At 39.8% G+C, this 12,597-nt stretch overlaps 2 protein-coding genes across 6 annotated transcripts in view; one reads left to right on the top strand and one right to left on the bottom strand.

The window, feature by feature from the left end:
• The window catches only part of sit (stuck in traffic), a 49,878-nt gene extending 42,883 nt beyond the window's left edge, over positions 1–6,995 (top strand). For all 5 annotated transcript variants that reach the window (XM_017907825.1, XM_017907824.1, XM_017907823.1 and 2 more), the window contains 5 exons: positions 4,099–4,208; positions 4,276–4,547; positions 4,638–4,821; positions 4,916–5,031; positions 5,111–6,995. In XM_017907825.1, coding sequence (XP_017763314.1) covers positions 4,112–4,208; positions 4,276–4,547; positions 4,638–4,821; positions 4,916–5,031; positions 5,111–5,356 — 915 coding nt within the window. In that variant the 5' untranslated portion in view covers positions 4,099–4,111 and the 3' untranslated portion in view covers positions 5,357–6,995. The remainder of the gene's footprint in view (positions 1–4,098; positions 4,209–4,275; positions 4,548–4,637; positions 4,822–4,915; positions 5,032–5,110) is intronic.
• A 1,963-nt stretch (positions 6,996–8,958) lies between these two features.
• Positions 8,959–10,434, bottom strand: bond (elongation of very long chain fatty acid james bond protein). The gene is made up of 6 exons (XM_017907828.1): positions 10,374–10,434; positions 9,865–10,055; positions 9,660–9,749; positions 9,513–9,569; positions 9,197–9,439; positions 8,959–9,117 (listed from the first exon to the last, which is right to left on the bottom strand). The coding sequence occupies exons 1-6, from the start codon at positions 10,432–10,434 to the stop codon at positions 8,959–8,961; spliced, it is 801 nt and encodes a 266-aa protein (XP_017763317.1).
• Positions 10,435–12,597: the final 2,163 nt, after the last annotated feature.

Genomic DNA, 12,597 nt, shown 5'->3' with positions numbered 1-12,597 from the left:
CGCTTTAAATAGCAGTTATGATGTTATTCATTTAATCTCAACGTCCGCGATAAGCATCGCGTTAAATCTCTCTATTTATACCCGATGGAGGATTTGGTAGCTGGACTATTGGAAAATGGGAAAGGATCATGCAGTTGTATGGCAATGAAAATTCAATGCACATCGAGTACGAGGCACACGAGAGCTGAAAGCGACTGTGGTTAAAGTAATAGACCGAGCACGATTCTCACTTTTGCAACGCGGATTTATTATCGGCAGTTTCAACGCCGTTTAAGTGCCATTCATCTTGACGATGGCTGGATCGTAACAGGTGAGAGAAACTAGCGAGAACTCGTTTAGAAGAACGCTCGCTGGCTACTCGATTTCGGACCATAGATTTGGCACAAGGTCCACGATGTGGCTAATTCTTTTCTGTCAATCAAAGATATCTAAAGATAGCTGAAAGCAGATTGTGCAAACCATGACGAGTACAAAGTGCAAGTTGCAAGACGTTTCCTGCTCAAATGAGAAACCCGAAATGAAGAAATGCCTCTTTAAATGAAATTTTTGCGTGCAATTCTCTGCATAAATTTCGATAGATATGTTCACGGTGGAATGTTCGTATATTTAAGTACTTGCAAAGCTCGGTATTTCAACATTATCGAGATCGCTATAAAAGTTAAGCCACCTACGAAACCAGTATTTCTCTTAACATTTCCCTAGACCTGATGTATACTGTATTTACAGATGGCTATGAAAAACGTTGCCAAACACTCGATCTATGCTAGTCGACGAAGTGTGAACAAGCATTTACGACAAACTTGCTTCGAAATATTCCCGTTTGCAATTTTAATAATCGCGCGTTGAATCTTCGAGAACTGCGCGGGATGACATTAATGGTGTCTCTGCCAAATCAGCCAGTTGAACTTCGTACAAAATCGTGTATGGTATTATATTCTTCTCTCGAACATCAGAAATAAGTTTTCTTGGAACATCCACCGAGCCTTTCCTGTGATCGCTGCTCCGATGCGTTTAACAGTGCGTGAAGAATTCTTTGGAGAGCATGCAATTTAACGCTATGATATCGGTCACCTGTGATCAGGAATTTTGACATGAAGCGAATTAAGATGTCTGAGTAATCGTGTCATTAGTAATAAATCCGTAGAGTCTCATCGTCAGCTAATTGTCACTATCGATTCAGGATTTATTCAAAATACATTTAATTCATCACTCGTTGAAAAATTTTGGGTTCATAAACATTCGCAGGTATGGAGGATTCTAATGTCATGAGTGATAGGCATCATGATAGATTCATAGTTTATTATAGGGGGTTGCAAATTAGCTCTGTCGACTCGGTACAACTTTAACTTGGTACAAGTTAAGAAAAAAATGTAGCACAATTACGTGGAAACATAAGTAATTAGTGGTCCGAGTTATATGTAAATTGCGTCACGTACCTGAATCCGGCGTGATCCAGAGTGCGAAAAAGGAGCAATTCTGGCGAATAACAGCTTGCAGGAAACAGCTAATCGGATATCACGGCCAATAAGCAACGTTGTACGATATCCTGTTAATGACTGGTGCCTTTTTGCACCAGATTAGGGGAAAGATTTCAGCGGAAAAGAAACGAGTTCACGAGCGTGAAATTTCTCCTCGATCGACTCGATTGCAACCTCGTTATCTATTTATTTGACATAAATACTCGTGGTGTTCGATCGGAATTAAACGCCATAAATCTGTCGACTTAATTCGTTTGTGATTTTCATAGATTCCGAATTGCGTATCTTTCTCCTTACCTTCGATTGCACTTTTTAATCTCTTCTCGATAGACCTTCCTAGATCTTCGTTAATAAGCACGATAGGATCACTTGTACGGTTCGATGTTCAAGATGGAACGTTGTTATGGGGATAATGATAGAGCTAGTGTTCACCTTCGAGATAACGGTTTCATCGTGAGTGTTTCTTCAATGACGATCTCATACTTCGTAAAGCTGTCCTACAAGCAGGAGTTTCGATGGTTAGGATAGTCTACAGAGCTATCTGGCATCCTTTAAAGTGGAATGCGATAACTTCTCACGATTTAATTGTAAAATTGAGAAATTATCTACTGGGAAGGCATTTAATTTTAGTTAGTATGCGCAGAGTATCAGAAAAAGGAAAATATATATTTAATTTTATAATTCATATATTTTATAGATTAAAAGCATCCTTTTGATTTGGACGTAATTGTAAGTCACTGTGAAAGATCAGGATGGAGGAAGAGATAGAAAATGCATTTTAAAATAGATGTTAAATTCCAGTGCTATTATTTTTGAACTATTATTCGTATGAGTTCGTAATGAGTATAATTTTATAATTTATGTATTTGGTAAATTAAAGCAAAAACTTGATTTGAATGTAATTATAAATCACAAATACGAGTGCTATTATTTTTCAATTATTCTTCGTTTGAGTTCGTAACGAGTACAATATTTTACGAGTTTCTAGTTCTAGTGCAAGGCATTGAGTTGCATCTGCAACGACAGACAGGTCCTCGGTGAAATACTCGAATGGTTTCCACGATCTTTTTTAACCCCTTGACTACGGCAGATTTTGATACGCAACGGCCGTATCATACGGCAGGAATTGAGTTACGATATGCGCCATTTTTGTGAAAACAAGCGCCCTCCGTGTCAGAAAGCTAAACTACACCGAGCGCCTATAGACGCCCTCCGTATCGCAAACGCAAAATTTCTAAACGCCTATAGGCGCCCACAGTAGCGAAGGGGTTAAATATAAAACTAATAAAATTATTTCGTTCCCTTGAAAGGACATTAAACCAATTACCCAACGCATAAATATTGCAATGCTGGTCTCGGGATGCACGGTTGATTTCGTTAATGAAAGGTTGGTCATGGAGTCGCCTCTGATCCCTCACGTGAACGATTACCGATCACGGTAATCGTGTCAGTTCTCCCTTTCCTTTCTTTTCCCCGATGAAAATTCCACGCCCTCCCTCTCTGCTGTATTCACCCATAAATCAAATCGAAAATCCCTTATCTCTAACTGCGAATATTACCGAGCCTCTGTTAGCCAGAAACTAGCCATTCACTCGTCGATGGTAAAATTTGTAAGCCTAGTAAAAGCGATCGGGGCCAAACCGTTTACGTTTTAGCATCGTTTCTGGCTCCGAAGAGAGTAGAACAACGAGTGCGAAATGTGTCCTTGCTGAAACTGCAATTATCGTCACGATCCTCTAGAACAGGTTCGAGAAAAGGAGAATTCGTCCTGTTCTATTCTACTCGCGGCGAGAGGAAAAGGCTGGACGTAATTTTACGAGCGATCGTAAAGTTGCATTTGAACGGGAGTTTCGAACGATCGCTTAAGTCGACTATCAAATCTTTCTACGAGCTGTGGCCAGACATCCGACGGGTTTACCGGCTGGGAGCTGCTAATCTTGAAATCTTATACCAGCGCGGGCTAACGGGTAGTAATGAATGAGGGTTTAAAGGAAAGTAGGTATCTCAACTTCTTCGGCTCGTAACTGCTGCACGGACAGAAATGTCTGGCCTAGAAATAGATGAAAAGGAGATCGGGGACAAAAAATGGCACGATTTTTTTTACATATGGTGTAACATTGCCATTGGGCAAACTGCTTAAACATTGTCATTAAAGGCTGCGAAATCGAGCGTGCCACCGTTTTCCCCGCTTCGTCGCTGTGCACCGAATCGCGCGAAGTGGAATCGGAACCGGTTCATACGTAGATTTCAGGTGGGAATGTAGATTTGTGCAATCGGTCGATCCCGCAAGCCGCTTGCGCAACCAGACACCACGAAATCAACTAATCAACGCAGAAAATTGAAATTGCCCGGTTAAATATCTCTTGCTGTTCTTCCTTTGATCGATGTTTCGCGATAATGAAAGTTGTAAGGTTCCCTCGATCTTCGTGTAGTGGCTTTCTCTATGCTGTAAACGAGAAAATGAACGAGGAGTATACCCCTTGGAAATTGTTGGATTATATTTTCAGTGTAAAGTCGAAGGGTTCGATTTAAAGTTATTCGTTGTCGAATTGTGCTTGTTAATAATGGAAACGAATTATTTCGAGCGTTTAAAAAGTTATGTCATTTTTGTTTGTTTCAGTCTCGGGTTTCTAATGAACGCAAGCACCATACCTCACGTCGACAGAATGTCAAACATCTACAACAACTCGGCGGTTCGATTTTACCATCATATATTCCACGACCTCTCCGGTAAGAATGATATAAATTATTTAAATGAGGATACTATCAGTTGGTAATATTAAATTCTATTTTTCAGATCCTCGGACAAGGGAGTGGTTCCTCATACCATCGCCAGTACCTGGTGCTAGTATCTTAATCGGTTATTTGTATTTCGTCCTATCATGGGGGCCGAGGCACATGCAGCACAGGAAACCGTACCAATTGAAGAACATTCTAGTCCTTTACAACTTCCTGCAAGTCCTACTCAGCACCTGGCTGTTCTACGAAGGCCTGGACGCGGCTTGGCTTCGAAAGTATAGCTGGAAATGTCAGCCTGTCGATTTTTCTAATACACCAGAAGCCCTCAGGGTATCCTCACTGCTTCTACATTGTCCATAGCATGCAATAATCTCTGTTCGATTTCTTTCATGAATTGTAACAGATATGAATATGTTCTAGATCGCCAAAGGCGTGTACATTTATTTTCTGGCGAAGATTTCGGAACTTCTGGACACGTTGTTTTTCGTGCTAAGGAAGAAAGAGAGTCAAATCACGTTCCTCCATCTGTATCATCATACCGTGATGCCAATGGTCTCATGGGGCGCCACCAAGTATTATCCGGGAGGACACGGTACTTTCATAGGTATGTATATAGTATGTATGTAGTCTACGTTTGCTTAATACTAGCATTGCAACCTCGTCCTCGATTCAATAATATTTGTGTCGTTCTTTTCCAGGCGTCATTAACAGCTTCGTGCACATAATCATGTACACGTATTATTTGCTAGCGGCCTTACTACCTCAATATCAGAAGTACCTGTGGTGGAAAAAGTATATTACGACTCTTCAGATGGTAAACGTATTTCCTTTGTAATAAATATAGTATCGTTGGTACGAATCGCTATATAACGACTCATCTTTACGTTGAACAGGGTCAGTTCTGCCTGGCATTCTTGCACAGTTGTCAGCTGCTGTTTTACGACTGCGACTATCCCAAATGGTCTCTCATTCTCATTCTGCCAAACGCGGTATTCTTCTACTTCTTATTCGCCGATTTCTACAGTAACGCGTACGAAGCTGATAAGAAGCATTCGAAATCGATAGAAGGCAAGGAGAACGGAGTCGCGAAGAAAGTGGCAAATGGGAACATGTACAACGGAAAAGGGAAAACGGACTAGTCTGGGACTGAAGGAAAAAGATACAAATGGCAAAAGATGGGAATTTTACCAGAATATTCATGTGTCGCTGTTAGCTTTTCGTTTAACGTGTCGAAAGTGGAACGTCGAAGGATCGGTAAAGAAACGACGATGCGTCACTTGGAATGTCTCAATGGATTTAGGTGACTGTGCTACTGGTACTTCGACGTCGATGGCTCCGTGGATCATACGATTGCACTTTTGACAACCAAGCTTTCTTCAGAATTTTCTACGCTTCCACCAGGAAAGCTGGAGAGACGAATTTGTTTCTTCTTATGTTGCTTATCCAAGTGGCGACGGAGGATATATGGTTACAGATGTCTATCGTTTCTCCTTGACTCCATGCAACGAAAAATCACAAGAATCTTTGACTGAACGCGTCAATTAAGCCCGTAACTGTTTAAGAATGTAGGTTTAGATCGATGGCGACGATAAAAATTTAGGAAGAATATACGTGCGAGTACTGTTTAAATTAGTATAGAATATATCTGATGATCAACTTGGATAAAGTTTGGTCTTGTAGATCTGGAATCACGAGTATTTTTGTCACAAATTGCATATAACTGAAGGCAGGAACCTAAAGATTTCAATATAGAAATACTTCCAATAGAGCTCTTTATTAAGTCTCCGGTTAGACAATAAATTGAGGCAAAAATTGAAGATTGTTCTTCCAAAAGCTTTAAACTACCAGATAGTTAGAAACGAGGTTAATATTAACTAGCATTTAAATGTCGGCTGGATCTCGATCATCTGAATTTCTAAGACTACCTAAATAGCAATCTTAAATTTAAAGTAACATTTAAAGGCTGTTCTACCAACTTTTTCATTACTCGACTTTCCACCGTTAAATCCTACTTTTCTTGAAAGGCCATTATATTTATTGATTTACGAAGCGCATTTTACGACGAAGGATTTCATAGAAGAAATTAAATAGGTGTTCCACTTCAAGTGCACTCGAGGCAAATAATCGAGAGTTTACGTCGATTATTGTCAATTAGTTATTAATCGCAGTTACGTCCCGTTTTTCACAATTACGCAAAGCAAGTAAGAGTCACCGATTATAGGTCAACTTTTTTTCGCCTGCGCATGATAAAACGATTTTATAAATGAAACGTATTGTATTTTCGAATCCCTACGATGTACCGAGTTCCAGCTATGTACCTGTTCAAGTGTTACGACTTGCTCCACTTTTTATCGATAGATTCTTAACGGTCAATTTTTTAAGATCAATTTGTCATGGTTTCAGGTGTAAAATTGTTGAACAAAATTCGAATTATGTTAGAGATCTCTGTTTATCTTGTATGCGCTTTGTCTAACTCTCACGCTTGGAATCCAGCTGGAAAGAGCATCTACTTTTCAACTTACAAACGAACGGAATTTGTATCAAATGTCAAATCTGTTTGGTTTCGATCTTCGTGGATTCTTAACAGACGATAATTAAAAAAGTTTGTTCACGGTTAATTATCAGCAAGACGTTAATGACTGATAACTTGGAAACCATTTGCGGTAGGAGGAAGAAAGCCTAGGAAATATGTCACGTTGTATACATATGATTTAACGAGAACGAATAATCGAATAATTCAGTCCAAAGAATATGGCTTTAAGCATACCTTGCGAGCTCTTTCGCAGAAAAATATTCGTTTTATGGTAGAAATTGATTGTCAAAGTTTGTAGAATTTTACAAAGTTTCCAATTGTAATTCCGAAATGGTTACTCGTCTTCTATTTATTTCTTTCCACGGTGTTTCCTTTGCGACGCATTTCGCAAGCTACATTCACACGTAAAAGGTGAACCTATCGCGTGTCTCCTAGTTCTAAACGCGAACAAATCATGGTGTGTAAATAGCGGCAATTGTCGGTTGCGTGGTGTTTCGAACGACGAACCAGCTTTTCGCAGAAGATACGCTCTTTGCTAGAGATTCGATTCGTCGATCGGATCCAAACAAGATCACCGGTTATATCGCGATCCTTGTATCATATCGGTTGGCATGTGTAGGGTAGCATAGAATGAAGTTACGATTACTAAAGTTTTCTTTATCTTTCGTTACTCATTTGTGTTTATATATTTTTTTAACTTAGCTGTATCGTTTATTATTTACTGTACAAAATACTTGAAGAAAGAAAATCTTTCAAGAAGAATTAATCGGTTGTTGATCAACTTTATTGAATCCTATTTGCAAGAGGATTAGAACCCGATATTTATTTACCATTCTGAATAAAGGAAACAGTTAGTCGGAGAACGGAAGAGAAGAACGGGAAGAAGGAAAGAGAGCGCACCTCGGTCCATCGAGAGGTGCTCGAATAAATAATAACGGTGACGTGTATTTACATATTTTAACTGTGATCAATCTCTATAAATCATGCGGAATATTAACACGTGTCACGATTGACGACTATCTTATTGCGTTACTAACCGTCAAACGTGACAGATGTACGTTCCATCGAATTCGTTGATTCGCTCGAAACTCGAGAAATAAATTGTTAAAATTTTCGAGCGAATCAACAAGATACATTTTTCTTTTCTTTTTTAGACACATCGTGAGTCGATTTCTAATTTTTCACGCTTCAAGCATGTGCGAGTACACAATGATTTTACATGTTTACGGAAGTCGACTCACGATGCGTTCACAAAGCGTGTACGAATTCATCAACCTTTGTTTACAAAAAGTCATTCTCGATAAAACATCATATCCTTCCGAATTAACGCTGAGGTAATTCCAAATTGGATCACACATCGATGCGAAGTTGGTGAAAATTAAAAAGACTACTTTAATACTAAACCCACCATGGCCAGTCAAATGATATGGATAAAACGGTTTGTATTCAATGTCAACGAAAGGGATAGATGTTGAAAAATTGATTATTTATATATCACGTGAAAAGTTGCAAAGTCTTGCGAAGAAAGCGATAGCTTGAAAGCGATAGACCTTGGTAGGTTTAGCGTTAATATAAAATCACGTAATCGAGATGTAAAGACGAAAAATTTCACGAGTAAAATTTCGACAAATTTTCTTCTGTCAGAAATTCGTCGAAGACACGATTGTTCAGAACGGAAGTAACAAACGATGGTAATCTCGTCTGCGAAAGAAGAAACAGTTACCGTTGTCCGGTACACTCGCATGGCAGTGGTCTAAAAGGCATGATTCCCCCTGAGTTCGTATTTTCAGATCTTAGCCCACTTCGTTTGACAGCGAACGCCTTTGGGGATTTGGGTTTGGTCAAGACTTCGTTGTCCCTCTCCGTGCACGGATCGCCGCTGGACCTATTGGCCTAGATCTGGAAAAAGTCCGTTATTCGTCGAGATCTTAAGTCAGATTCATCGAAATCGTCTCGTGCAAACGGAACACGACCTCCACTCCCTTTAGCCTTAATTGGAGCTGCTTCCTAGTGTCTTCCATCGCCTCTTGGCATACTATGCCTTTATTACAACCTTTGTTTCACCTTTTATTCTCAACTTTTTCTCTAATGATCTTGTTTAATTTTTCTCTTTTTAGAAAAATTTCCTTTCTAGGACGAGTGGTATCTGATATTTGTTCGATCGAGGTGCCAATGACAGCGGCGTTGGGTTGATGAATTTGGTAAATATTACACTTTCTTTTTTTTATAGGCTTTTCGGTAAAAGTCACTGAACAGGTAGATGAAGATCACCACGTTGGTCATGAAGAAATACGTGAGAGCTTTTGGCACCTTGCAATCCATCGCGAGGATCATCATTAAGTATCCGAGCATAATTACGAATTGTATCTGGCATGAAGAATAAATACTTCAATGAGAGTGTTAATTTCTAGAAGAGTGTTAAAGTGTCGTTTGGAGAAAATATTACCAGCTGAATCCAGGTCATGTATTTCTTCCACCACAGGTATTTCCTGTATTCAGGGCCCAGAGCTGCGATCAGGTAGTACGAATACATGACAATGTGCACGAAGGAATTCAAAAAACCAAGTAGAGCACCTTGCTCTCCGGGCAGAAACTTGAGATAACACCACGAGAATACCGAGGTCATCGTATGGTGGTAAACGTGCAGAAAGGTGACCTGATTTTGCTTCTTTCGGAGAACGAAGAACACCTTTGAAAGAATGAAATTAAAAATTTCCTGTATGTTTTACACTTGACACAGAGCTGTCTATTGAAACGCTTACCGTGTCCAGAAGCTCAACGAGTTTAGCGATGAAATACCACCAAGCTGCTTTCGTTAGCTGTCTCACGTAAAATATGCGTGGTATAATGCGAGAGAAAGATTTCAACACTGATTTACTAGAGTTTCACTTACTTTTCTATCAACTTACCGCGGCTTGGACGTTCAAGTCCGTAGGTGTTCGATTCGAGTTGTTGCATTTAGGGGAAAACATGAGCAGTCCTACACCCGGTTCCAATGACTGTTCAAATAAGTTTCAACGGGGCACGTGAAAAATAATTAGCAAGATATGTAAAACAAATAACTTGAATTATTGTGATGAACATATGCATATCAGCCACGTCGATGATCCTTACCTTAAGCGTCAACCAAATACTGAAAATCACTTGAAGCGCGTTGTAAGCGATCAAGAGGGAGTTCAATTGGAAAGCTGGCCTCTTTTCCATCATTTTCGGTCCAACTTTCAAAACGAACGCCAAGTAGGTCCCTACGATGCACAGCATTGGACCAGGGGAGCTCATCATGGGCCAAGAATCCACCATGATTTCTGAAAAATATAGTTAGCGTAAATCCCTTACCGACCGTCCAGAATATACGAAAGTATCTCTCCTATTTATCATCTAAATTCTTTTTCTTCATACTAAAGCATTCGAATCCTTCGAATTCGAGTCCGAAAGCTGAATTTGCATAAATTAGCATTGCCATTGACTCGAAATTTTTCAGAAAATGAAACTGCTTCACTATGTTACGCACAAGATAAGTTACATTGACCTCGATGAATCGAACAGCGTGACGCGAAAAGAATTCTATTTACGTCTTTCAAATTTGACGTTATCTTCCTGCTAGACGATGTTCACGCAATTACCTTTGTTGGCCTCCAGAATTTCATTGTAGTTGTTGACTACCAGACGAATTAGATTTGACATGCTGGCTAATTTGCGTATCCTCTCTCAAACGCGCTGTGGATGCAGAAAAATTCGTTTATCGGCAAAGAGAAGGGGAACTGATGAACAATTGTAAAGGAAAATTTAGATGAACTTGATGGAAAACATAACGTGACTTAACCAACTTTTTCATGAACGAAATGTCATTTGCAAATCCATGGGATTGAAATCGGATCAAACTTCACACCTTTCGTGTGTTTAAGTAGAATAAGACTTCACCTCGAATCTTCAGGATTTCCTCATAAATCTTCTACGTGATAAGTCAGGATCTTTTCTCGTTGGATCGAATGCTGCGTTGGAGTCACTTGCACCCGATGAGTGCTTCCTCTTGGCCTCTTACACCGATTATTTGCCAAAGTCCCTTTAAGAGCGTCCGCTCGAGAGGAGTAGATGATGTAGGAGAAGCCGCAAACCAAAAACTGATCATCTGTCGACGAAAGTAGCCACCAGGATGACCAAAACCTCAATCCTCTTTGTCTGCCCCTCCACGAGGTTCGAATACCCTGTAAAATCGAGACTTCCGTTGCTCGATGGGGGAGCAGCTCGGCGAAAGAGGTAGGGATAAAAGACTAGGTCGTGAAACAAGTAAATGTGAATCATAATGAGACCTGTGCAACATGTTTCTATTGAACTGTTAAGTAAAGTTTTAGATCAGCTTGTTGTTCGATTAGGGGGTGGGGAAAAGTTTCACCCCACATTTTGTAATTAGCAAAAGAAAACATGGTTTCCAATTCTTGGATGGAGTACTAATGTTGCCGGATTGAGACTTTATGTTCATTGTATCTGCGTTCGAAACTGTAGTGTGAATTTTCGAACGCGATTAGTGCATGGAGATAACGATTGGAGGTATAACGATATACAAGAAATATCTAAGATGGACCAACTGCGAGGTAGAGACTCGGAGAGTTATCAAAAAGTCAAAAGTAAAGGTCACAGGAACCTGGACGTTCGTTTGCGGCATGACTATTTGCGAAATTGGCGAACGATTTGTTTGCCCGGAATAAAGAGACGTGAATCGGCACAGTAAAGAAAATGACTCGGAGTGTGAGATCGTGTTTGCCCTGTTAAACTTTTCATAGACGTGACACCATCGATTGTTGCGCAGCAGAGGTGACTTAATTTTGCGACTATTACGACAGTTCAATATTTGCATCGAATCACGATACTCGTCGTCGGGTAAACGTGATAAATGCGTTGACGTTTCAGCAAATCTGCCGATTTGATGTGGTTAAATATATTTTGCATCCAACTCGCCATTAACCGTGACTCCTCTCAGATTTGTTAACTGGTTACCAATATTTGTTATTAACAGAGTCGATCAGCATAATTAAAGACGTTACCTATTTCTTTGCGAAATGTGTTTCGCATCCACATCGCGCGTTACATTCTGAGGTGCTCTTCTTCATAGATGTAATTCCCCGTGGTAATAAAACTGCAAGTAGAACGAACGGCAAATATATCCACGCCTTCCTTAATAGTGGCCTGGTTTTACCATTAGAGATCACGTCGTCGTAAATCAATAATTTTTAAATAGTATACGGATATACAGGTACGCGTCAATGCCTCGTAAATCGCTATCCTGAATGTTTCTTCGGCGGCTTGTAATGGCGGTCCGGCCAATGGCGCTAACGCGTTTGCAAACGCATTACGAACAAAATCATTACAAACTCCTTACAGGGGTTTTCTAATGTAGGTACGACGAAGTAAGCCAACGAGACTGTTCAAGATATACAAGAAGTTCACGAAACGGGGTCAAAACATACAGAGGTTTTGCAAATCAATATCCCAACCGGAATTCCTGAAAGACAATGTCAATAATTATGTCGGTACGTGAAAGGAAAAGAAGAAATAAATTCAGTCGCAAAGTGATTTGTATGCGTTGAAATTTTCACTCGGGTAATATTTACTTTATCGTACAATAATATCGATTATCCATTGATCTAGCTGGATGCTGAGCACATGTATACGTAATGTACGTCGATAACGCATTTCAGGTTTCAACAGTCGATCCATTTCTAGTTATATTCCATTTTTGACAGTTTCACTGCATCTCGTCATCGAATTTACTTTTAACCTACGTATGTATGTCAGAATCGCATTAAGTTCCATTCATCTTGGCGGTATTTCGTAAGTAGTCGAGAAATG

This window comes from Eufriesea mexicana, unplaced genomic scaffold (genome assembly GCF_001483705.2).
Source record: "Eufriesea mexicana isolate 0111107269 unplaced genomic scaffold, ASM148370v2 scaffold9187, whole genome shotgun sequence".
Taxonomy (NCBI): Eukaryota; Metazoa; Arthropoda; class Insecta; order Hymenoptera; family Apidae; genus Eufriesea; species Eufriesea mexicana.
The sequence above is the reverse complement of the archived record's forward strand: the minus strand, read 5'-3'. Positions and strand labels throughout refer to the sequence as shown.